A 25,887-nucleotide genomic window follows, 5' to 3' on the forward strand; every position below is an offset into this window, starting at 1 on the left:
TATCAGACATACAGAGAAGATATAATACCCATTCTCCTTAAAGTTTTCCAAAAAATAGAAGAGGAGGGAATACTCCCAAACTTATTCTATGAAGCCAGCATCACCCTAATATCTAAACCAGGCAAAGACCCCACCAAAAAAGAAAATTACAGACTAATACCCTGATGAACGTAAACACAAAAATACTCAACAAAATATTAGCAAACCGAATTCAAAAATACATCAAGAGTATCATACACTATAACCAAGTGGGATTCATTTTAGGGATGCAAGAATGGCACAACATTCGAAAATCCATTAACAGCATCCACCACATAAACAAAAAGGACAAAAACCACATGATCATCTCCATAGACGCTGAAAAAGCATTCAACAAAATTCAACATCCATTCATGATAAAAACTCTAAGCAAAATGGGTATAGAGGGCAAGTACCTCAACAGAATAAAGACCATATATGACAAACCCACAGCGAACATCATACTGAACAGCAAGAAGCTGAAAGCTTTTCCTCTAAGATCGGGAACAAGACAGGGATGCCCACTCTCCCCATTGTTATTCAACATAGTACTGGAGGTCCTAGTCATGGCAATTGGACAAAACAAAGAAATACAATGAATCCAGATCGGTAAAGAAGAAGTCAAACTGTCACTATTTGCAGATGACATGATATTGTACAGAAAAAACCCTAAAGACTCCACTCCAAAACTACTAGAACTAATATAGGAATTCAGCTAAGTTGCAGGATACAAAATCAATGCACAGAAATCTGTTGCATTCCTTTACACTAACAAAGAACTAGCAGAAAGAGAAATCAGCAAAACAATTCCATTCACAATTGCATCAAAAAGAATAAAATACCTAGGAATAAACCTAACCAAGGAAGTGAAAGACCTATACCTAAAAACTACAAGACACTCTTAAGAGAAATTAAAGAGGACACTAACAAATGGAAACTCATCCCATACTCTTGGCTAGGAAGAATTAATACTGTCAAAATGGCCATCCTACCTAAAGCTATCTACAGATTCAATGCAATCCCTATCAAATTACCAACATCATTCTTTAATGAACTGGAACAAATAGTTCAAAAATTCATATGGAAACACCAAAGACCCGGAACAGCCAAAGCAATTCTGAGAAGGAAGAGTAAAGTGGAGGGGATCTCACTCCCCAACTTCAAACTCTACTACAGAGCCACAGTAATCAAGACAATTTGGTACTGGCACAAGAACAGACCCACAGAACAGTGCAACAGAAGACAGGGTCCAGACATTAACCCAAACATATATGGTCAATTAATATACGATAAAGGAGCCATGAACATACAATGGGGAAATGACAGCCTCTTCAACAGTTGGTGTTGGTAAAACTGGACAGCTAGATGTCAGAGAATGAAACTGGATCATTGTCTAACCCCATACACAAAAGTAAATTCGAAATGGATCAAAGACCTGAATGTAAGTCAAGAAACCATGAAACTCAGAAAAAAACATAGGCTAAAATCTCTTGGACATAAACATGAGCAACTTCTTCATGAACATATCTCCCCCCACAGGGAAACAAAAGCAAAAATGAACAAGTGGGACTATATCAAGCTGAAAAGCTTCTGTACAGCAAAGGACACCATCAATAGAACAAAAAGGTAACCTACAGTATGGGAGAAAATATTCGTAAATGACAGATCTTATAAAGGCTTGACATCCAACATATATAAAGAGCTCACACTCCTCAACAAACAATAAGTATCAAATGATTTCACTCATATGTGGAGTATAAGAACAAAGAAAAAAACTGAAGGAACAAAACAGCAGCAGAATCACAGAACCCAAGAATCGACTAACAGTTACCAAAGGCAAAGGGAATGGGGAGGATGGGTGGGAAGGGACGTATGGGGGTGTGGGGAGAGAAAGGAGGCATTACAAATAGCATGCATTATGTGTGGGGGGCACGGGGAAGGCTGTACAGCACAGAGAGGACAGGTAGTGATTCTATAGCATCTTATTACGCTGATGGACAGTGACTGCAACTGGGTATGTGGGGGGAACTTCAGTGAAGGGTGGAGTCTAGTAAACATAATGTTCCTCATGTAATTGCAGATTAATGATACCAAAATAAGAAAAATAAAAAATGAAAAAGAATAAAATATGCAACAACAACAAAAAAATGGTTTAATGTTGATGCTTGAAAATTTAGTAGTTACTGGAAAACTTTTCCTTGTATAGACTACCTCACATACTGAAGGATATATGTAACAAACAAGGGAGGGGGTACCCTGGTTATTTTAGTAATAGTATGAACAGAAGTACTAAGACAAAATTACCATGAGGATTTTGCCTCCACTTACACAAATATTAACTTCACTCAAAATACTTACAGTGTTCTATAAAATTGATTGACTATACCAAAATCTTCCTCAAAAAGAAAAGAATTCTGATTGTTGAATTCTGATTAGAATCTTGAACAATTTGAATATATAAGGATACAAAATGTCATTCATGTAAAGAAACAGTAGCATGACCCTTAGTTTGAAACAGTTAACTGCAGTGAAATGGACCAGCAGAAATTTTAAGTACTATAAAAATTTTAATGCTACTCATGAAAATTGGTGACCTCAGTCAAACTTTGAATGAAACTGTCACACAAAGCACTTCCAATTTCTTCAACTATGTTCAAACCACAAATACCAAGTCTTAAAAAAAAAGAGTGCCAAAAAATTTACTGGCTAAACTACAGTATAGCGTTTGGTCAATATGGCAGATTTAATTACTAACGATAAAAATTCAAAGCACAAAAGAATAAATCTACAATCATCTTAAAATCAAAATGTTTATTTTCCATCATAGATGTCTCTCCTAGTATTGAGACTATCAGACATACCCACTTAGATGTCTTCCAGACCTTTTGATTTCATGTTTTAATTTACCTATTTCAATAAAGCACTATTTACAATAGCCAAGATATGGAAGCAACCTAAGTGTCCATCACTTCATGAATGGATAAAAAAGATGTGGTACATATACACAATGGAATGTTATTCAGCCATAAGAAGAAGACAAATCCTACCATTTGCAACAACATGGATGGAGCTGGAGGGTATTATGCTCAGTGAAATAAGCCAGGTGGAGAAAGACAAGTACCATATGATTTCACTCATTTGTGGAGTATAACAAAGCAAAACTTTAGCAACAGAACAGCAGCAGACTCAGACTCTAAGAGACTAGGGGTTATGAAGGGAAGGGGATGGGAAGAAGGTGGAGAGGGAGGGAGAAGGGGATTAAGGGGCATTAATAATAAGCACTCACAATACTGGTAGGTCACAGGAAAGGCAGTACTGCGCGAAGACAAGTAATGACTCTATAGCATCTTACTACGCTGATGGACAGTGACTGCAATGTGGGGGTGGGGGGGCTTGATAATATGGGTGACTGTTGAAACTACAATGTTGCTCATGTGAAACCTTCATAAGACTATCAATGATACCTTAATTTTTTTAAAAATTACCTATTTCAAGAAATGATACGTACTCATCACATATGCACTGAAGCCAGAAAGCTCAGATAACTCTGGATTCATTACTCACTACCTACACCCTTCACATACCACAACCATCCCCTCCAATTCATGCCCTTTGTCACTGCCCTAGTTCCATCCTTCATCTTTTAGTTCTAGGACTGTTAAATTAACCTCCCTCAATATGCAGCCCCCATCTTGATGCACCACCTATTCTTACTGGAATTATCATCCCAGTACTCATGGTTACCACTCTTCTTTTAAAATCTGTAAATGATTTTTCTAAAATCCTAAACACAGTATATCAGATCTTTGCTTACCTCTCTAGCTTCATAACCTACACCACCATGATTTTTCAGCCTAGAATGATTTTCCCTTCTCCTTCTATGCCTAATCACTCCTACCCACCTTTAAAGATTCACCTTTTCCACTTTGGAAAAGGTATTTTGTTCTGTACTTCCACTGTGTATTCTACATACATTTAAATCACAACACAAATGGCTTACTAAGTAAATGCCAGGTCAGAAATATAAAAGTGAACAAAACAGTCCTTCACTCTAAGGAACTTACAATGGTGGCTGAAAAATAGTCTATCACCATGCAGTTCGATTACCTTTTTTTTTTTCAAACTTAACATCTGAGTGCTTGTTATATGCCAGTCTAAGGACTTATCATGTATTATTTCATTTAATTCTCCAATAATTTTATGATTCCCACTTCACAGAGAAGGAAACAGAAAAATTCTTTTCTTTGTCCAAGGTTCAGTTAAGCTCCAGAGATGTAAATCCAGGTCTGAATCCAGAACCTAAACTTTTAATCACCATGCCTTCTATTTCCACTGTCACAGCTTTTGACAGCATACAGCAGGCACAAGACACATATCTATTAAATGAATGAACTTGAGTGTGGAAATCATAAGCTAGTAATTACTTAACATCAATACCACCACTATAACTGAGAGCGTCTTGTGTCAGAGTTCAAAAGCTCTGAGACACTGACACATGTGAAATGATCGATGTCCCAAGTTACTTATCATGCCATGGTTTCTAGTAGCAAAATATTGGAAATACATACCTATCAGAAGGGGAAAAGTTAAATCATAGCCTATCCATATAATGGAATAATGCAGCTGTATAAAACAAGAATGCTTTTCATGTACTGGTATGGAATAAAGAAACACTAAGTGGGAAAAATTACCATGTAGTCAGGATGGTATAAAACCATGATATATGCTTTTTGCTTGTGTATTCAAAAAAATCACCTCTAGAAGACCAAATAAAAAATGGTTTGTAGGTAGCCTGAGGAGTAGGAAACTGGATGACAAGGGAATAGAAGGAGATTTCAGTACGTATTTTTTAACCTTTTGAATTTTGAACCTAGTGAGTGTAGTTACCTACTCAACAAATAGGTAAACAACCCCTAAAATATAAAGCATTTTCAGAAATGAAAACATAAACACTATGTAACATCTGTAAGGCATGAGCCATAGCTTCCTTACTATTACTGTTCTTGCAGTGTCTCACACTTCCTGGCATTCAAATACTTGTTATATCAATGAAGCTTACAAAATCTCCAATTGCCACTACAGAAATATTTCAAATATATTTGACAAAGAAAGTAAAACTGGGAAAAAATGGTTTTGATTTTTCCAAAAAAGAATCAGGCCTCATCCCATTCCTACTGTTTATCAAACTCTGGAAGACTACTAGAATCTGTATTCTTTCAGAAGCCCCAAAGTGATACTACTACTATTGTTTCATGTTTTCTTCACTTTCAACTCTTTCATAATAAAGAAGTTGGGGGGGCTGGGAGAGACTTAAAAAAGTTACCAGGAAAACTCTACTTTATGTCAGTCAACTGTATATGGATTATACCTCAATGAAGCTGTTTGGAAAAAAACAAACCTCATCTACGGATATTAGAAATCAGATCAGAGGTTACTCAAGTAGGGGAGCAACTACAGAGGGCCACAAGAAATGGTGATAGAAATGCTTCGTATCTTGATTGGAATAAAAGCTACAAGGTGTATGTATTTGTCAAAATTCACTGAACACTTAAAACCTGTGCATTTTATTCTATGAAAGTATACCTGAATAAAGTTATTTAACAGTAATGTTGAAAGCATTTGGAAATGCAGAATTTGGCCCCTCTCTGAGACTGTGAACCACTCCAATTTATCTGCATGTATAACAAGAGGCCCTTATTGACCCTCATGAATAAGGTTCATCAATTAAGACTTTGATTAATAAGGTTCATCAACAAATACTGACTTAGCATATGTTTTATGTCCACTAATTACTCACCATGTTTTGCAAAAATTCGTGAAATAAATGGAAAACTTGCACACACAAAAAAAACTACTAGGTGATTCTGATTCCCAAATTTGGGAAATACCAAGATTAAGTGGTAGAAGTTCTAGGAGGAAGAATTATGGACTAGACGCTTAAAAATGATTTCTTTCTTCTCCATCTCCAATGATCCTTCAATTGGCTCTCCATCACCTACTGCCATAGTCCTCAATCTGGGACAATTGCAACGCCCAGGTTATATTTGACAATGTCTGCAGACATTTTTTTTCACTGTTACAACTTTGGAGGGGGAGTGCTACTGGCATCTAATGGACACAGGCCAGGGACACTAGTAAACCTACAATGCACAGGACAGCCACCCAAACAAAGAATTCTAAATCTCCCAATTGCAATAGCACCAAGTTTGATAAACTCTGACCTGGAGCCTAGCCTCTCAAAAGTACCCAGAAGTAAACAAAACAACAGGATTAATATATTACATCTTCAGAAGAGTCCATTTTTTACCAGCAGATTAGAAGTAAATTGAGGAAGGAGAGAGATGTCTTTACATTGTATACAAAGCAAATACAGATAAAATGCAAATGTCACATGAATACCTAAGAGAAAAAAACTTTCAAAATAACTATGCAGCAGCAGCAGCTTCAGGCATTACTCTCCAACCTCAGGGGATACTTCTTTACTCTCCTTTGCCTTCAAAGTACTTTTGAAGTTAAAATACAAAATAAAGTACATAAACTTTAGCAAGACAGCGAAGATCTCACCTTTAGCTACCTTCACCAAGATTTTTAGGGCTATTTGGTACTGCGGCATGGTCTAACCCAGTGCTATTCAAAGTGTGGTCTGTGGACCAGTGGGCCAGTCTGAATTGTTTATTAGTTTGTGTCAGAGAAGAATAGAAATTGAAAGCACAAAAATGGAAATTTTTATGGCAGACTAATCTATGTCTACTGGATCTGCTAAAGCTCAAAAGTACAATAAAAAATCGGGGCTTGTATTTTGCCTTTTTTATTTCATTCTCATTTTTTGAAATTTTACAGTATTCTCTATCTTACAATGGTATCAGTCAAAAGTTGACTGGAAATTTACAAAAGGAAAAGTTCCTTGATCAGTTTGAGAAGGACATAACCTAATCGATCCTGACATCTAGTTAAGTGGCAAAGCCAGAATTTGAACCCATGCCTGACACTAAAAGCTATATTCTTAATCATTATGCTATATTTCTATTACTTCTAAGACTTTGAACTCAAACCCCTATGTGTAATCCCTACCTCTGAAGAGCTGGACTACACTAAATATGAATCACAAGGACTTTTGTGTTCCTGGCTTAAGACCTCCAACACTGAAAGCAAACCAAGCTGCTTCTTTGGTCACTTTTTCCCCAGGCTAATGCTCAAAACTTGGCTCTCCTGATCTCTGTTGACGCAAAAGGACAAGACAGAAAACAACATTTCTCCTCAAGACCTAGATAGAGCAGAGCCACTGAATACTACTATCTTTTGGGACCCACGTTGGTTTGTATCTTGTTTTGGGTGATGACCTCCTCTCAAGCAGGAGTACGCACTAGATCTCTCTAACCACACTAAATGTTAAGTACAGAGTAAGTGAATCTAAAATAAGAAAACGCCACATGGACTTAATAGATTTAAAGTCTTTCCTCCTCACACCACCTCCTTCAACCTCTACCATAAAGTTTAAAGACCTCTGACTTGACCTATCATATCCATACTGCACATTCCCCAAGTGTTTCTACTAACTTTTTGACCATAATCCTTAATTTAAAAGGTATGATAAATCCCAACCCAATATTAATACTTATAAAACAAAATTTAACCCCCTACAAAAAAATTCATACTATGTACAGTGTACTATTTTCTATTTCTTGCCTATTTTTTTTTAAGTAGTAGTAGAAATCCACAAAATTGATTTAAAGACCCATTAATAGGTCTCAACCTGCAGTCTGCATAACACTGGTGTAAAGACCAAGAGTCTACATTTAATAATATGCTCGTATCTGGCAAACCTAATCCATAATCATGCTACTTTAAAATTCTACTTCTCAGAAACACATTTTTTTACATCAGTTTCATGATACAATAAATCTTACACCATTCACAATCTAAAGTTAGTACCAAAAACACCTAAACATGCAAAATTAGTTTTATCTCAAAATTTAATAAAATACATAAATATTGAAGTTAAAAATTATTATCCTCTTATCAAAAATTGAAGACAGAGAATTAGATCAAAATATAAAACGTGTCTCTAAGCTGGTAATTTAGTCAGGTAACAATACTCTATTGGCAAATCCCAGAATAGAGTCTATACTGAATATCTAGACCATCAAAGTGTATGTCTGAAACCAGCCTGCTCTACCCCTATCTTTACATCTTCATTCTAAATGGTCTCATCACCTGATCCACCACCCCCATCCCCATTATTGAGACCTTGAAAACCAGGGATCTAATTCTTCCTCTTTCCCAAGCACTGTTTTTGGACTTGGAGGGAGGTCTATGTTGTTGTTGTTTCCAGTCTGTAACTACTACCTGGTCTGTCAGGAGTCCTACCTTGTCTCAGATTACCTCGGAAATTCTGGCATGGACTCAATTATTTATATGGGAAAATGCACAAGTCCAAATAACCAATTTCATAACAGACTTCTGAAACAATCTATTATAACACTACTTTTCATGCAGTTATGTACCCCTCTCCAAATTAAAACTTAGAAACCAAAAATTCTTAATAGAAACTTATTTTGTGTTTATATCAAGTAGGTTTTAATTTACAGAAAGGATATAATTTTGTAATTATCAGTTATGAACTTAAATTGTGTAAGCCTAAATAAGAGTGCATGTGATATTTTTAAAAAGGACCTAGCTCCATCACTGTCCCATCACATAATGACACAATGCTAACCATACAATACCTTTGATGTTTATTTTATAGCTCCACTCCACTCTATCTCCTCTAGCCCCATCCACTGAACGGCTGGGTGGGATGAAAGACTGTTTCTTGCCCTCCCCGCTTGGCCCTTTCCTTGCTATTTGGAGAAATGAGAGATCCAGGCAGCACTAACTAGCTTACTAATTGTTTATATCCTGCTAAGGCACCATCCTTCAGTCTATCAGAAGTCCATAAATTTCATCCGTAATTGTACACAATGCCTAAAAAGTTTCCTCCTCAATTTTTATAAACTTGGTGGAGGTAGGGGGGGAGAATGACTATAATATACATAAATACATAAAAAAGTAAAATGCTTTTGGATCTAGATTACACTTTCATTTAGATTCTGAAGGGCACACTCAGGAATACATTCTTCCATTTCATCAATATAAAGCCAAAAGAAATCTTAAAGTTGAGCTATAACAATATAGACTCTCAAAAATAAGTTATTTCAGCAACTAAACACCTGGTCTGTACAAATTCTTTCCCTACACTAGAAATACATTTGAAACAATGTACTCTCAAAATGCAACTTAGCAAATGGAAATATATTTCAAAAATCTCAGTTGCTTACTTCCTACTATACACACATTATGAAATGGAACTCAGGAGTGGAAAATGTGAATGAAATCATCTTGCTCTTTTTCCAATACTTGGGAGAGGAAAGGAAACTGAAGGGCTTCTTACGAGACTAACTGATAAAACCGAAATAATTGCAAATTTTTAATTTATTTCAAATATCACCAGTCTCTATCTCCCAACTCCCTTCCTTTTACAGCGCCCCTTCCCAGTCCTCGGGAGGGCGCCTTTCCAGACATTCTCCTTTTTCCTAAAAACTAAACCCAAACCAGGTTCCTAATCCTCCGACCTCAAGCCTCGCCCGCTAACACTGGCCTTTGGAGCCGCGCCTGGGGAAAGGAAACCCCAAGAGGAGGCGAGAGGGGAACGAGTAAGCGACGCGTTTGCAGGAGCCGCTGCAGCGGCCGCCGCCTCCACCGCAGCTCCAGCCTGGTGCATCCTTCTTCCTCCCTCCCCACCACCCTCCCGGGGCCGGCCCACACAGGCACCCTCACTCGGGCGCGCGCCCACAGCCCCAGCCTCCTCGCTGGGCCCACTGCCCCACGAGGGCAGCTCGCCGCCTTGCTGCAACCGCAGACTGGAGGAAGCAGGGGGGCGGAGGCCGGGGGGCCGGGCAAAGACGACCCCGTTTGGGCTGCTCCGGCAGCGGCAACCGAGGCCGCGGCTCACGTCTCCCAGCTACTCGAGCCCGCCCGCGGCGGCACAGGAAATGCCGCCGCCTAGGCTCTCCTCACTTTCAATTCAAACTGTCACCGCCGCCGCCTCCCCTCCCCCCGGGGCCCGCCACTGCCGCGCCCCGGGCCCGCGGCCGCCCCCACCCCACCTCCTTTCGCAGCGGCCCCCAGCCTCGTCTCAGGGCGTTCCGCCAGCCCGGTGAGGCGACCGCAGAGCGCCCCGCGCCCGGCGCCGCTAGTCCGAATCGCGACAACCCGAAGCTGAGACTCACCCATGGTGCTGCTGTTGACGCTCCTCTCCTCAGCAGCAGCGGATCTCGAACTGACCGACATCCCCTCCCCCTCCGCAACCAGCACGGGCGCCGCGCAGCCCGCCGATTCTCCAACACCGCCTACGCCGATTCCGCGGCGTAGCAGCCCTGCGTCACCGCCCCGCTTACGCAGACGACAGCAGGCGGACTCCACCACTGGCTCTCTCCTCACTCCCGCTCCCCGCTCCACCCTCCGCCCCCTCAGAAGGGGCTTCCGGACCGGGTTGAAGCTGTCTTCGATCTCGCGAGATTACTCTCTCCCTATCTCGAGCATGACTTCACTAGCGTCAGCGCTCTTTGGCTGTTCGGCTTTAGCCTCCATGTTTAAATTGGCAGCATCTGACCCCTCCAGGGCCTCTGTGCATGCTTTCTCAACACTCCCTCTAAGATTAAGCCGCATTAGGTTTGTCAGTGAAACGTGTGGAGACGCCGAGAGAGACTAGCCAGTGGTAAGCGAGGGTGCGGTTTTGCCCGAATTAAAGATGGCCGCCGACGGTGCCGCCCCGCGTAGATTCACGTCAGGCTTTGGAGCTGCAGGACCCGCCCGGCTGACGTTTAGCGCTTCCTTAAGGAATTGGCGTAAGGCGAAGAGGCGCCCGTGGAAGAGGCCAGGCTGGGAAGCTGCCCTCAGGGCGGGCGCCGCGTCCACTCCTCGGCGTCCTGCTGCTGACTGGGCGGCATTTGTGCAAGTGAAGACTTCCACGCTGGTGTGCATACCCCCTTTCATCCCCGCTTCCTTAAGTCTCGGGGTAGACAAGGAGATTCGGCCTTTGTTGCCCCGACATTCCTCTTGCGCTGTCACTTTCTGGTGGCCTGGCACTGTCACGACGTCGCCTTGTGCAGCTTCCACTGTGGACTTGTCACGGTCACGCTCGTGTTAGTTCACATTGCTGGTGCCAGGTACCTCCTCATGGAGCTCACACTTTGTTGAGGAAATGAATGGACACACGTGAAACTATTGGGTAACAGTTAAAGAGTAATTACGGGCTAAAATTGTGTGGTCGCATACTGTAGCAGTGAATGTTACTAGGTCATTGGAGCTTTCCTCCAGTGGAAGTAGTTTCTCTCTGCCCAGAATAACGCATAATCTTTTGTACCTTTCTTGAAAGTTAATGGTTGTCTTCCTTGAAGAATTCATGTACTTGTATTATCTTTAAACTGCATATTAAGGAGATACATATATAAAATTATGAGCTGGCACAAAATGTTCATCACATCATTACTCATATTAGTGAAACCATTGAAATTTCTATTTACAGGAAAATGGATGAGTAAATTACATTATTGGACATACACGGAATACTAAACAATGGAAATTAATGAACTAAAGCTACTATATTAATTTAGAGTTCATTAACAAAAATTGGGAATAAAGCAAGTTTCTGAAAGATGTATATGGCATACTATAAATAATAGTTTAAAAATAAACTGTGAGATCAAACTGTGAAAGTCATATAAGGAAATGATAGATAGCAAATTCAGAATAGTGGTTGCATCCAGAAAAGAAGGGAAGGAAATGTAATAGGGAGGGTTCGCTTATATCTATAACGTTTTGTTTTCTACCAAAAGTAATCTGTAGAAAATGTGGCAAAACCTTAAAACTAGGTGGAAAGTACGTGGATATTGTAGTTATTTTCTGTACTCTTCTGTATACTTGAAATATTTCCAAGTAATTTTTTTAATGAAGGAAATTTATCTAAGGAAACAGCTTATTTTGTGTCTTGATATCTACTGTTAACTAAGTCTCCATTTGTCCTGAATTGCTCATAACCTCTGTCACAACTCATCTGCCCAACCAATTAATTGCCTTAAATTCCTGAAACTTCAAATGAGTATTTTACTTTGGGAAATTTCATTAAATTTCTCCTGTGAAAAAGGCAGGTAGTAGGTAGTTTAAATGTATGGCCACTGGGAACTGCCTGGGTTCAAATCCCAGGCCCTTCAGATTTTCTCCATTGATTTCAAACTATCTTCTTCATTTATTGTCAGCAAAAATAACCCATCAAAGAGGAACTCCAACAACTTCCAGCCAACTCATTCATAAGCCTACCTGCCTCCACACCCATCCTTTCAAACATCACAATAGATCAGGTGTCCAGTCTAGCACATACTTCTCCACATTCTCTGTATTCTGTCTCCTGGTACCTGTTCTCTAGATTCTCCTGCCTTCCCAGGAACTTCACTGGGTGGATTATTTATTCAATAAGCTTCTGGGTTCTGTCCCTACCAGTCTACTGAAGTTTTCAACAAGGTCAATAGCAACCTCTTTGTTCAATCCAGTAGACCCTTTCTTATTTTATTTGACTTCTTTACAATATTTGATACTAATGACCATGGCCTGTTGCATTTACATCCCTTGATTTATGACACCACATTTTGCTAGTTTTCTTCCTAGATCTCTGGCTTCTTTATTTTACTATCTTATTTACCTCCATCTTCTTCCTGTCACTTAAATGTCCATGTATGTTAGAGTTGTATCCTAGTCAATTCATTCCTGTCTCACTTTTTATGCTGTGATGATCTCCTTCACTTCCATGGCTTCAGTGATCATATATATGCTAATAACTGCTAAATATAAATTTCTAGTCCAGTTGTCTCTCCTTACTATAAATCTGCATACCTGACTGCCTTCAAAATACATTTCCTATGTTCCAAGATATCTCAAAACAGATTGAATGCAACAAAACATAAATAACCTAGCTATCTAATGTCAAACCAAACAGTAAAGGGATTTGAAAAAATGTAAAACAATGGCACTCTTCAAACTAATTTTTCTTTTTGAAAATACTATTTTTCATAAGAAATGTAATGGATTTATTATTTTTTAATGAATAGTATTTTTAAACTTTATCAGTTTTAATTTCTCATGCAGTATCAATAGATATATTCTACATAAAAATCTTGGGGTTCCTCAATAATTTGTAAGAATGGAAAGGGGTCCTGTGCCCAAAAGTTGAGGATTGCTACACTAGTGCATATTATATGCTTTCAATGTAGATATGTTAAATAATTAATGTCAGCTTGCCAAAATTCTGGCATGCAGCTGCATAATGTTTCTTCTCAAAGCTTCCCCCCAAATGCCCAGAATTAATATCTGAATAAGCAAAAAATCACACAGAACCCACAGGCTTAATATCTGAATATGCATGTGAATATGCAGTGAAAGTATTTCTTAGGTGAATATGCTTTGTAAGCTATTGAGTGTTATACAACATTTGTTTTGCTAATTGTCTGTGATATGTATGGACCAATGTTCCAGCTTTGGTAGTAGAACCACGTCTACCTATGATAATCTGATAGTTTACTTAAAATGAGAATTTTGATAGCCAGCCATTTCACATCAATCTATTCTGTATAACAATTTTGTAAAATAAATTTTACCTTTATTTTTTAACGAGGAAACCAATGTTCAGAGAAGTGAAGTGACTTATTTAAGGTCTCAGAATCTTTAGGAACCTGAGGTGAGTTTCAAAGACCTCATGCTTTTCCAATACACAGGACCTCAGATGAAGAGATTTGTTGCTCTTTTGTCCTCATTTGCTGGACATTTGGTCTACTGAAAGGGGAAGATGGTTTTGACTTTTCAGGTACTTCCATCTTTAGTGCAAGAAGGAGCATATGTGAATGGTATTAGGTCTATATGAAGGTTTTTGTTAAGGGCCAACTCAGAATGTGACAGTATAAATAAGACAGCACTTTTCATAGAACAAGTCTGTCCTATTTTTCTATATTGCCAAAACTTAGCAGACATAGGTTGGATGGTAGGGGTGAAGCTTAAGATTTCAGTTGAGTATTTTATGGAGTGGGTTAGGCAATCTGCAGCATTTCCGTTTTAACAGTAATATTCAGATTTCCCTGTTAACAGTAATATCCAAATATCCAAAAAGCCCTTGAGTGCTTTTGATTCTTCCTTTTAAGGACAGCAGAAAGGGACTGAACAATGTTATGAAAAATAAAGAGCCATTAACTAAATAAAACTTTTCTCCTTGTGAAAAGTGAAGATACATAAGTTATTCACAAAAGCTGAAACTAATTTAACTTCATTATGAATGAATATGGGAATATATTTTGTTCAAGTCAAATTCAGAACATGAAATCTCACAATTCAAGATGTTCCTCAAGAGAAATACTCTACTCTCCACAAAATTTGAGATCATGAAACATAAACACAGGGAATCAAAGTAAACCTATTTTAAATATTTTTGTATTTAATTTTTAAATATTTGAAAACTAATAGTGCATTCTACTGTTAAATTCATGATTAAATAGCATAGTTGTTAGAGGAAAGTTCTGTTGAGATCAAAGAATCTAAATTGACAGTGTTAATGTTCTGCAAATAAAAGGGAATAGGTATTGACATGCTCTTTCATAGACGAAGAATCTATATGCTACAGGAAGTCAAGTGACACTTGCAAGGTTATACAACTAATGAACAAAAATTAGGAAAAATAAAGCTTTTTACTTCCTCTCTCTCACCCCACATAGGAAAAGACGCCAAAAGACATGGTAGTAATAACAAAAGAAAGTAACATGAGAGAGCCATGGAACTTGAAGACTAGCAATTTAAACAATAGGAAAATAGCTGTTTAAATAGCAAAAAAATTCTCATTCTTAAATTCTTTACCTGAGGAGGAGTTTTTCTTTTTCCCATCAGCCAATAGGGAATGGGGGACAAAGCAGCACAGAAATAGTATGTCTGAATCCAGACTACCACAGGAGGCCCAGTTTATCTCAACGTTTCATTGGAGGCTCAAGGGATTTTCAAATTCCAGGACTTTCCTGGATACCTAGTTCTAATGCAGGTGAGAGCCCCACTTCCCTCTTAGGCCTCCATGTCCCTGGTAATAGATTGGCAGCACAGTTGCCTCTGGGACCAATCACATGAGGAAGTTCATTTACCTCAAGATTTTCCTGTTAATCAGCGTTGTAGCACCATCCAATGTGATCACACAGGATCACACAGTAGAAATACCACTGAGCACAACACTGGAGAAAGCTCCGAAGTATATAGAAGAAAATCTATTAAAAGCGGAAAAGGCAACTCCCTTTGGCATTTCCTACCAGTGAATCATAAACTGATTGAAATAGGAAATAAGGACACATGGTTCTATGGGAAACCAGCTGCTTTCAACAACCAGACTAATATATTGACTTTGGCAATGATTAAATGCTTCCCGCTATGTAAGAGGTTAGTGAAAGTGAATTGAATTGAACTTAAGTAAGCTTATGTAGATGGAATGAGTTAAGTTACAACCAAGCTATTGTTTTTAACAAGCACTAGAAACATACCCTCACTAAATCACTCTTTGTAGCATACCTCTGAGTGACTATTTCCTGAAGGCACACTTCAGAGACCTCATATCCAGGAAAACAGGAAATTCAGAAAGGAAGCAAATGCCTGTGCCAGATTAATGTGCCTTCTTAATGGGAAGCAATTGCATTGGACTGCCGTTGGAGACTGACTGGGGGGAAGGACAAATGCTTAGTGATAGTTAAAATTGGATGTCATTATAAGAAAGAAACAAATCCTACCATTTGCAACAACATGGATGGAGCTGGAGGACATTATGCTCAGTGAAATAAGCCAGGCAGAGAAAGACAAGTGCCAAATGATTTCTCTTATTTGTGGAGTATAACAACAAAGCAAAACTGAAGGAACAAAATAGCAGACTCGGAGACTCCAAGAATGAACTAGTGGTTACCAAAGGGGAGGGGTGTGGGAGGGCGGGTGGGGAGGGAGGGAGAAGGGATTGAGGGGTATTATGTTTAGTACACATGATGTGGGGGTTCATGGGGAGAACAATGTAGCACAGAGAAGGCACATAGTGGATCTGTGGCATCTTGCTGCACTGATGGACAGTGACTGCATTGGGGTATGGGTAGGGACTTGATAATATGGGTAAATGTAGTAATCACATTGTTTTTCATATGAAACCTTCATAAGAGTATATATCAATAATACCTTAATAAAAAAATTTTTTTTAATCGGATGTCATTACTCCCTACTTTTGAGGCTCCCAACAACTCAGAGACACTCTCTTCTATACCTCTAATCATTTGGTATTGATTGGGTCCTATTTTAAGGAGATCCTTAGGGCTCTGATAAAAAATAAAAGAGCAAATGATGGTGTCTGTGATTGTTAACCCATGATGTGATCCGTTACATGAAAGAAATCGTAATTGAAATGTATTTATGGTGTGTAGCAGATACTGTTTTTTCCATGATTTGCTTCCAGAAACTTGACAGTAAATGATAATATCTTCTCAGTCAACCACTATAAACAGATTTTATGAAAAAAAAATAATGGCCATCTTTAGCATCCAAAATGGTAGCAATACAGCTTTAAACAGTAGTGTTGAACTGTAGATATTTCCCCCTTGAGGTCTTATTCCAAAAGGCCACATTTGTGTCCTAATGGAATCTAGTATCTTAAGAGTTGGAAGAGACCTTGTAACTATAATCGGCCACCTACCAAATTCAAGAACTTTCTTAAAAAATTGTCATGTATGAGGTTCCAATACCAACTCTTGAAACTATAAATGTAAGAATTGGAATTTAAATGAAGCAGATGTATTGCAGATGATACTATATTACTTTATAACCCTATATACTTTACATATGGCATGGTTGTAACTCTCCCATTTACAATTTCTATGACACACAATCGAGCAAACTTCTGAAATTCTTTTTTCTGATAAAAGTGCTCATATAATTGTTTATTATTTCAAAATACGTTTTTGATTTGAACTAAATGTCAGTGGCATGTAGATGCTGTCAATGAACACTAGACAATTAAAATGTTTTCTCTGGTAAAATGTAACTGTTTTTTCCAAATCTATGAGCAAGCATGACCATGAATTACTTTTGCAATGAGACTGCAGATTCTGAGGATAAACTAAAACTTAGCTATCTTTTCATCTTGTGCAAACCTAGCATAATGCCTTGCACATAATAGACAGTCAACTATTTTCTGGAAATAACTGCATATACTTTTAGGGTTCATATGTGACCTAGGATACAGAATGGAGTAGAAAAAGCAACACAAAAAAAGGGGACAAAATGAAACTTGGATATTGCAAATAAGAAGAGATTATTATATTCATATTTGCTCCTTGATTTATCCCCAGCTTCCATTGCACACACATACAAAAACATTGAGAAAAAAGTCAGGAGAAAAATGCTTTCCTATACAATTTCTCCCCAGGTAACAAATGGCAGAGATTTCTCTGCTTTTCTAGCATCAGCATTAGTCTTCACTATTTGTTTGGGTTTATTTGTTTGTTTGCTTTGGCATGGGTTTGACAGTCAAAAGAAAGGCTCAACTAACACTGCCATTGAGAAGGTTGGGCTCACAGAGCAGGACCACCTTTACTTCTCTTGTTTCAGCCTGGTGGCTTCTCACCCTTCTCCCTCCTCCTGATCAATTCTACTTAAGAAACAGGCCTGACTTTTAGCTTGCCAAGATATACTAACCTTTGCGGAATGAGCTTCTCAGAGCTGTGGTGCTTTACACAGAAGAGAGAAGGAAGAGCTCACTAAGGTAAAACCCTCTTTGCAGTCATTGGCTGAGCACTCCCCTTCTTTTATTCCTTTTCGCACCAACATGCAGCAGTATCCAGCAAAGCAATCTTTCATTTTACAACTAAAAGCCATTGCTGAAGGAAGAAGGAAATATTACACACCAAGACCAACTATTTCAGCCACTGTGGCTGTGGAGTTCTGGGTGAGTCACTCTTCTTCAGGAAATTGAAAGAATGTCAAATATGCGAAGGTTATGAGGATGACTGCAGAGCACAGTGCAGATCCTCAAGTAATTTCAAGTTTCCTTCCTACTTCTTTTTTCACTGAAGCACACAGATATAATGAAGGCTGAGGGAGGAGGGGTAGTCAGGGAGGGAGAATGTGTCAAAATGCAGGGCCAAGGTGCATTAACTCTACTTAGCCACTAGGTTGATCTGGGGTGATTTAAATATCTTAATCTAAAGATTTATCTAAATTTAAAATAATCTACAGAAGTGAGCTATTTACTTCCACTAATCATTAGGAGTAGGAAATGTGAGAGAAATTTATGTAGGAAAGATCTTCTCATTGTTTCATGATCACATAATGAAAACAGGATAATTCAATGGGAAAATACCTTAATAATGTCTTCCTGATTTCTTAATGCCATGCCAGCATGAGGTCCACCAAAAAAATAACTTGTTCATAACCCTCAAAGATCCTTGAAATTCCCCAGGGTTCATAATGAACACTCTTTAAATAAACTGCAATGAGCAAGGAGGGTAAGGACAGTGAAGGAAGGGACAGAGAGAGCATGGGGTCAAGAAAGTAGGAAACAAGTGGCTAGACCACCTTGCTCACAGCACCTGGACCTCAGCTCACGGCAGAAGGCCCGCCAAGGCTCTGAGAATAACCCCTCTGTATTAGTTTGATAGGCTACCTGAACAAAATACCACAGCCTGGGAAGCTTAAGGAAAAATTTATTTTTTCATAGCTAGAAGATCAAGATCAAGGGGTCAGCAGTTTTTATTTCTCCTGAGGTCTCTCTCCTTGGCTTGCGAAGACTGCCTTCTCTGTGTACTCACCCGGTCTTTCCTCTGTATAGGCACATCCCTGGTATCTCTTTGTCCAAATTTCCTCTTCTTGTAAGGACACCTTCTTGGATTAGAGCCCACCCCAATGGCCTCATTTGAATTTACTCATCCCTTTAAAGATCCTGTCTCCAAATATAGAGAAGTCAAGTAATTTGCACAAGTTGCCTACTTACTAAACAACAAAGCCAAATCTTTGGTCTACTTCATCATGCTGCCTTACACAATTACTTTCTTCTGTTGTGTATACAGGATACAGAAAATTGTCACCCAACTTGACATTATCTTAAAATCACATTTACAGGTCATTACTGTATTCTCTCAACAAAATAACTGCCACCTCTAAATCTAAGTCTAAATCAGTCATCTATCTATCTATCTATCTATCTATCTATCTATCTATCTATCTATCTATCCATGTATTTTATAGCCACTAATCTGCAATATTTGTGGGAATAATTTTGAACTTACAAATGATTTCGATAAGTAGAAGAAAATTCCATGATCTTGAGCTTTCATTGAATGATGATGGGGGGGTGGAGGGAGGGAGTACCAGGAGAGCCCTTACTGTTTACTCTGTTTATTGTAGGGTATTTGGAATACAAATAAATCAGTGTCTGGGTCTGTAACTTCAGTTATCAAAAGAAAGCGGCTTTGACAGATCATACCCACTGATTACTGACTCTGAGAGCAGCACACACATACATATTGTTCCCTCTGAAAATGAGGACTCTGCACAGATAGGCTGGTACAGTGCTATGAAAAGTACTTCAAGAGAATCTCTGAAGCAGCAGAACTCTTGACCATCTCATGTTCTGAAATGTTACCATATCTCTAGAAAGCGGTAGGATCAATTTGTGCTGCAGCCTATATCTATAAGTATGATTTGGGGGAATTCAGCATATCTTCCAAATCCTTCCTAGTACCTACCTCTGATATCAACTTCATTCCTCAAAGTGCCTGCTCTTTGTTCAAAAGCAGTAAGTCCCAAAAGAACAATGCTTTCCCCTGTCATGTATTACTTGGTACAAATGGAGGTGAAGAGCAAGGACAGGAGACTGCGCCTCAGGGACTGGGAAAGAATAAGGTAAAATTGGGAGGCTGGGACACAAAAACAAACTTGCCAATTTCACTATGTAACCTGAGACATAATGTTGAGAATCCTGTCAGTCAGAACTCACTGGGGGTTTATATTACCCACCAGTGAGCGCAGTGTGGAAGTAGTCGACTACCTCATGCTCAAAATGGTCTTCCTAGCTATCACCCCTCACAAGCCTTTACCCAGTCTCTGTAGGCACTGTGAAGGGACAGAAAAGAATAGGCTTTGCAGTCAAAATAGAGTTAGGTTAAAATATAGCTCATCCACTTAACTGGCAGTCTGATCTTGGGCAAATCAACCTGTCTCACAGGCTCTCATCAGGATGAAATGAAGTTACATAAAGAGCTTTGCACAGTGCCTGCTGCACAAAAGGGACCCAATGTACAATCAGTCCTTTCTAGGTTCCTGCTAAAAATTCCACTCTCCACCAGGACCAAAGCCCAGCCTTGAAACTAAGCCCAGTCAGCTCTGAGTCCTGACCACTTGCCCAAATCCTGCTGAATCCTTTCTCTAGGCTTGCACCCTGTTTTCATATTCTTTCTGGCACCAGGATGCAGCTTCAAACACATCCCCTGCCTGTCTTACACCCACCTATTACACTCCATGCTGGCTGTGCCAGCTTCAATCAGACTAGAGTCTGCTCTGGTCCCTCTTAAACTTGATGATTTAGACCAGTGATTCTCAACTCTTCCTGGGGCCACCCCAGACCTAAACTGTTCTGTGTGCAGACCCTGAAGATCTACATTTTTAAAAAGCTCCCCTTCTGTCACCTCACTAGTCTTCACCTATTCTTGCTTCCATGTAGAAGTTACCAGAATGCTGTGCAGCCAAGACCTTGATATCTACTTTGCAGATAGTGGGTGCTTAATAAGCGTTTATTGTGGAATGAAGGCTTTCTATTGGGTATTATTTTTTCCTTACAAAAATATTTAGTCATGGAATTTTAAAATAACATTAGAATAATAGCACTTACTAGTTGTTCATTAAAGATTGGCTTATAAATGATTAATTCATAATTGATTTTCTTTTGGGATGGATTTTTGAGAGGTCAACTTTTTAGGAGGATACCTATGAGGACAGAGCTTCCACAGAAGTAAATGAAATAACAGTACCTGGAAGAGTTTTATGACGTGTGAGGGAATATGTGAAATAATAACAATGTTAAACCATCTAAATCTCAGTGCCAGTATATTCTAATTTGTTTTGGAGTAAAGAGAACAAGGGTAGACATCTCCTCAAAGATTAGAGTGTGTGTCAGCAGGGAAGAGAAAAGCAAAGCATTCTCATTACTCCCAGCCATATAAGTGCAATAAAGAGAATTACCTTCTTCTTTTTATCTTTTTTATTTATTTTTTATTATGGAAAATTTCAAGCATATACAAAGTGGAGAGAAAAGTTTAATAAATCCTCATATCCATTACACAGTTTCAACACTCATCGGTATTTTGTATATATTGGACTAACCTATGTGATGCAAAAAAGGGATTCTGAGTTTACTTTAAAGATTGAAAAGAATGTGTAAATAAATGCTTTAGGACTAGGTCAATATTCTTCGGGAAGATTTAGAGATAGCATGTACTCCCAGAGCCCATTTACATATATTTTTCAACATCTGGCTAACAATTCCTCTTTGAGTTAGATGATTACAACATCCCAAACTCTGCATAATATCTTGATGAGTGTATATAATGGAGTCACTGTATTTGTCTCTAAAAAAACAACATTTGCTTTTAGAACTTCAGAAAACTGTGGCCGTGTCCCTATCTGGGGTACAAAGGGCCAGTGAGCCCAGTCTGCTGTGGTTCCTGCATTCGAGGGCTCCAGATGTGCCACGTCCAAGCCAGTCTTACCATAATCCAGAGGGTGATGCAGTGAGACAGGCTGCAGGTCTGGGTTCACTGACTATATAAAGAATGTTTCAGTATGTCTGCAGTGTAGACACCTTAAACTTTGATCTAAATTAAACTCATCAGTTTTCACTCCTTTGTTTTTGATCTTGGGTAAGGAATCCAATGGCGTCTCCTCCCACCATTATCTTTCACATTCATCTCTCTCTGTTCACTGCTGTTGGTCAGAAACTCATTAACTCTTGCATGGATCATTGCATGGCCTCCTAACTAGTTTCCCTGCTTTCATTTTGTTTTTCCTCCATTTAGAGGGATAATAAAAAAATCAACTTTGCTATTCATATGTTAAATGCTTTTGTATTTTAATAATTTCTTGGTTCATTTAATTGTCTCTCTCCATTAATACTATAAGCATTGGCTTTCCTGAACACTATTGCTGGAGTAATTTTCCAAAGATTCAGATCTGGGCATGTCACTTAGACCTCAAATATTTCCCTTTCCTACCAATTTTGTTTCGTAGTTGAATCCCTACATGATTTGGTCCAAATTTATCACTCTAACCTTATCTTCCACTCAACTCTTGCAGCCTGGTCTGTGACAAGTCCTCCAAAACAGGCCCTGTGCTCAGTTGCCTTTTCTTGAACTACTGCCATTGTCAGGTGCCCTTCCTTCCAGATTAGTTTTGTAGGTATAGCTGTCTTCAAGACCCAGTTCAAATCATTCTTCTCCAAAATGCTCTCTCTCCATCACTGAAGTCAGAACAAAGCCTTCCCACATTATTAAATACTTGGTTGATATTTGGAACACAGAATTTACCACAGTCTATTTTGGCATCCAATTGTTTGTTTTTCTCCTCCAACAAATAAAATACTTAGAAGAGAAGGACAGTCTAATTTGCTTATGTATCCAACCCAATGAATATGAAGCACTCCCCCATGGTAGGTCCTTTATTGTTTATTGAATTGTTCAATTCTATAGCAAGAGTTGCACAGAATTGAGAATAAATGCAGCTTATTTTGGGAAACAAGAATTTTATCTTGTTTTCTTCAATGGTTTGATCTTTATTATAAATAAAAAATTTCCATTCATAATAGTGCTTCTATAGTAGGTGTTATTTAGAGGACAAAAATTCATAATATTTATCATATCTAAACAAGTCATTGACTAATATAACAAATAATAACATGTTAAAAGGAAGGCACAGAGCAGGTAAAAGATTATGTGCAAATATCAGGAGAGTTTCTGATTATAGTTTAAAAAGATAATGTATGTGAAGTGTTTATTCATTTGCTGGTACAGAGTAAGTGCTATGTGTGTGTTACCTGATATTAATATACAGCAAATAAAGGCAAATAAAGTAGCTGGGGGAAAAAAAAAACCTTCCTTTTTCCTGTGTAGTCTGGATAGTTTTATGTGACAGCTGGTATTAACTTTGAGCTTCATTCAGCTTAAAGTCAGTCAGATATATCTCTTTATGATAATTTTAAGAACAAGTAACAAAGAATAAGTCATCTGAGGAGATAGCATGATGTAATTAACCACGTGCACTATTGATGAGGACTTGGCTTCCCTCTGTACCACTTGATAGTCAGTGAAATAAATAACGGCGATAATTGTCACATTCCTAACAAAGACATCTGCTAAACCAGGCAACTCAAGCAAAGCTGTTTGCTACTGACAGCTTGCTTCAAATGTGAAGGTTGCCATTTAGAAAAAATAGAGTTTCTGTATTTATCACATCACCTAATATGTTGTGTTGGCAATGCTTCATCTGGGGATCAAAAGACATATGCTTGGCAATTAAATTCAGCATTCAAATTTCTATATTGGCTTAAGGGACTATTAGAAGATCTTTAGTTTTTTCATTGATTTAATATAAATGCAATATATCTACATGATAAAAATGAGAAATCCAATAGCTAAAAATGGTCCCCACTGAAGAGTAAAAGCCTCCCCTATTCTCCCTACCCTCATTCCTCCTCTCTAGAGATTATCTTTTGAATCACACACCATGTAAAAGCTGCACTAAATAATAATAAAAACCAACCAACTCTATTTTATATATGACCTTGAATTTCAGAAAATCCCAAGGTTGCATGATACTCAAGAACAAATCATTACATCTTCTAATTTTTCTCTACTTTTCAAATTAATATCATCACATTAAAAAATATCCATTTCAAAATGATATTCCAAACAACCCATAAAAATGAATGCTTAACTCTCTATTGTTTCATCTGATGACTGATCACTAAGAAGTATCTGGAGCAGTATCACCCTTAGACCAGGATGAGAAAGGTTCCTAAGCCTTGAGGGCCCTATTCTAGCTTTCCTTCAGCTCTGCCCCTCTCCAGGGGGGGTATGGGTTCATGTTGCCAAGAAGACATGCTCAATCAGACATTTGTGCCCTCTCCCAGACCTCATCTGGAGTAGCCTGAAGAGAGGAATTCCAGGTTCACATGGTCCAAGCAACATTCATGGTTTCTTTCCCACCTCTATCCTCACAAGGATGGGTAAACCATGGGCTGGAGGCTACAAGCCAGCAATCCTCCTTTTTGCTAATTTTTGGTATGGGAATCTGAAGAGTCTGAGAAATTTAAATTCAAATCTAATCTTTTAGGTTGTTATGAAGATGTCAAAGTAGAAGGATTTAAATACTATTTAATGATTTGTTAGCTTGATTTATACCCTCAAAATATTTAGATATATGGGATGTTGATTTCAATATATGGTTCTCATCTGGTCTCCCTCAAATGTTAGAAGGTGGATCTGATTTGAAGATGTCATTGTGAAGCTCATATCATTAAATATCTTTCCATTTGAATTATGTTTCTAATGTGTATTTTTTCTGCCCATCCTGTTCTCCATCCACCCTGTTTTTTCCACTCTACCCTGTTGAATGATCTATTATTAGATACTTGTATGTGCATGCAGGGTTTCTTTAGGGAAATACAAGTTTCTTTAGGCACATATAGCTGCTTTTTCTCTTTAAAATCCTGCAGGCTTTTTCTTATTAGTTCAGAGAGAGCTTCCTTATTCTTTCTTTTTTTCAAACAGCTCTTTGAATTAAAGGCTAAAATGAATCATGTTGTGCAAATCAGAAGGTATTTTTTTAAATGAATAACTTCCAATTTCAAAATATTCTGTGCCTTTTATATATTTACTTTGAAGTAGTGAAAAAATATCTTAGAGGTAGAACAGCCCTTGACTTTGTTAATCTTTTTTTGAAAACAACAGACTTTTATAACTTGCTCTCATATCAGTTTTTATGAATCTGCTGTTCTGCACTCACCCTCTTTTTTTTCTCTATCCACAAATTATCTCTCTTTCAATCAATATAAGATTTTTTTCAAAAAAGAAACTTTTATTTAGGCCTGCCCTCACTTTACAGAAAAAAGAAACCCGAGGATACTATGGAAGGGTAGCATGATCTTTTATGCAAAGCCATTTAGGAGTTTTGGTTCATACAACTTTGGCAATCTCACATCAATTGGGTTTTCATATTGTACTTATTTTTTTCTTTTTTAAAAAAATTATAGAATGCTTCACAAATTTGCATGTCATCCTTGCACAGGGGCAATGCTAATCTCTGTATCCTTCCAATTTTAGTGTATGTTCTGCTGAAGCAAGCACCATTTTGCACTTATTTTTTAACGGAATCCTTAGAGATGCAGGGGATAGAAAGAGTCATCATTTGGGAAAGCGCACTTTTTCTCAATATAATCACATTATCAGGGGTGCATCCCACTGCTTATTCATAGAAAACCTTATATAGGCAGGAGTTAACAAAATCAAATAGTATTCCATTCACATAACTCGTGTGTGTGTGTTTGCGCGTGTATTTTTCTTTCCATCCTGTTCTCCATCCACCCTGTTTTTCCACTCTACCCTGTTGGGTGACCTATTATTAGATACTTGTATGTGCATGCAGTTTCTTTAGGCAAATATATCTGCTTTTTTCACTCAAAAATCTTTCACTCCTTAGATTCCTCTTCATTGTAACAATTCCTTAGACTTTCCTTGA

The 25,887-nt window shown here is 38.4% G+C and overlaps 1 protein-coding gene, 1 long non-coding RNA gene and 1 other non-coding gene across 4 annotated transcripts in view; all 3 read right to left on the reverse strand.

The window, feature by feature from the left end:
* SEPTIN7 (septin 7) overlaps positions 1 to 10,573 on the reverse strand; it is a 134,541-nt gene extending 123,968 nt beyond the window's left edge. The window contains exon 1 of one of the 2 annotated variants that reach the window (XM_073238605.1): positions 10,287 to 10,573. In XM_073238605.1, coding sequence (XP_073094706.1) covers positions 10,287 to 10,347 — 61 coding nt within the window. In that variant the 5' untranslated portion in view covers positions 10,348 to 10,573. The remainder of the gene's footprint in view (positions 1 to 10,286) is intronic. The other variant, XM_073238604.1, reaches the window with a different exon arrangement.
* Positions 10,574 to 11,368: 795 nt separating this feature from the next.
* Positions 11,369 to 25,887, reverse strand: part of LOC140849880 (uncharacterized) — a 45,161-nt gene continuing 30,642 nt past the window's right edge. The window contains exon 3 of the long non-coding RNA XR_012132197.1: positions 11,369 to 11,483. This is a non-coding gene — a long non-coding RNA (uncharacterized lncRNA). The remainder of the gene's footprint in view (positions 11,484 to 25,887) is intronic.
* LOC118966955 (U6 spliceosomal RNA) lies at positions 25,393 to 25,496 on the reverse strand. The gene has a single exon (XR_005053712.1). It is a non-coding gene; the product is annotated as a U6 spliceosomal RNA (small nuclear RNA).

This window comes from Manis javanica, chromosome 6 (genome assembly GCF_040802235.1).
Source record: "Manis javanica isolate MJ-LG chromosome 6, MJ_LKY, whole genome shotgun sequence".
Taxonomy (NCBI): Eukaryota; Metazoa; Chordata; class Mammalia; order Pholidota; family Manidae; genus Manis; species Manis javanica.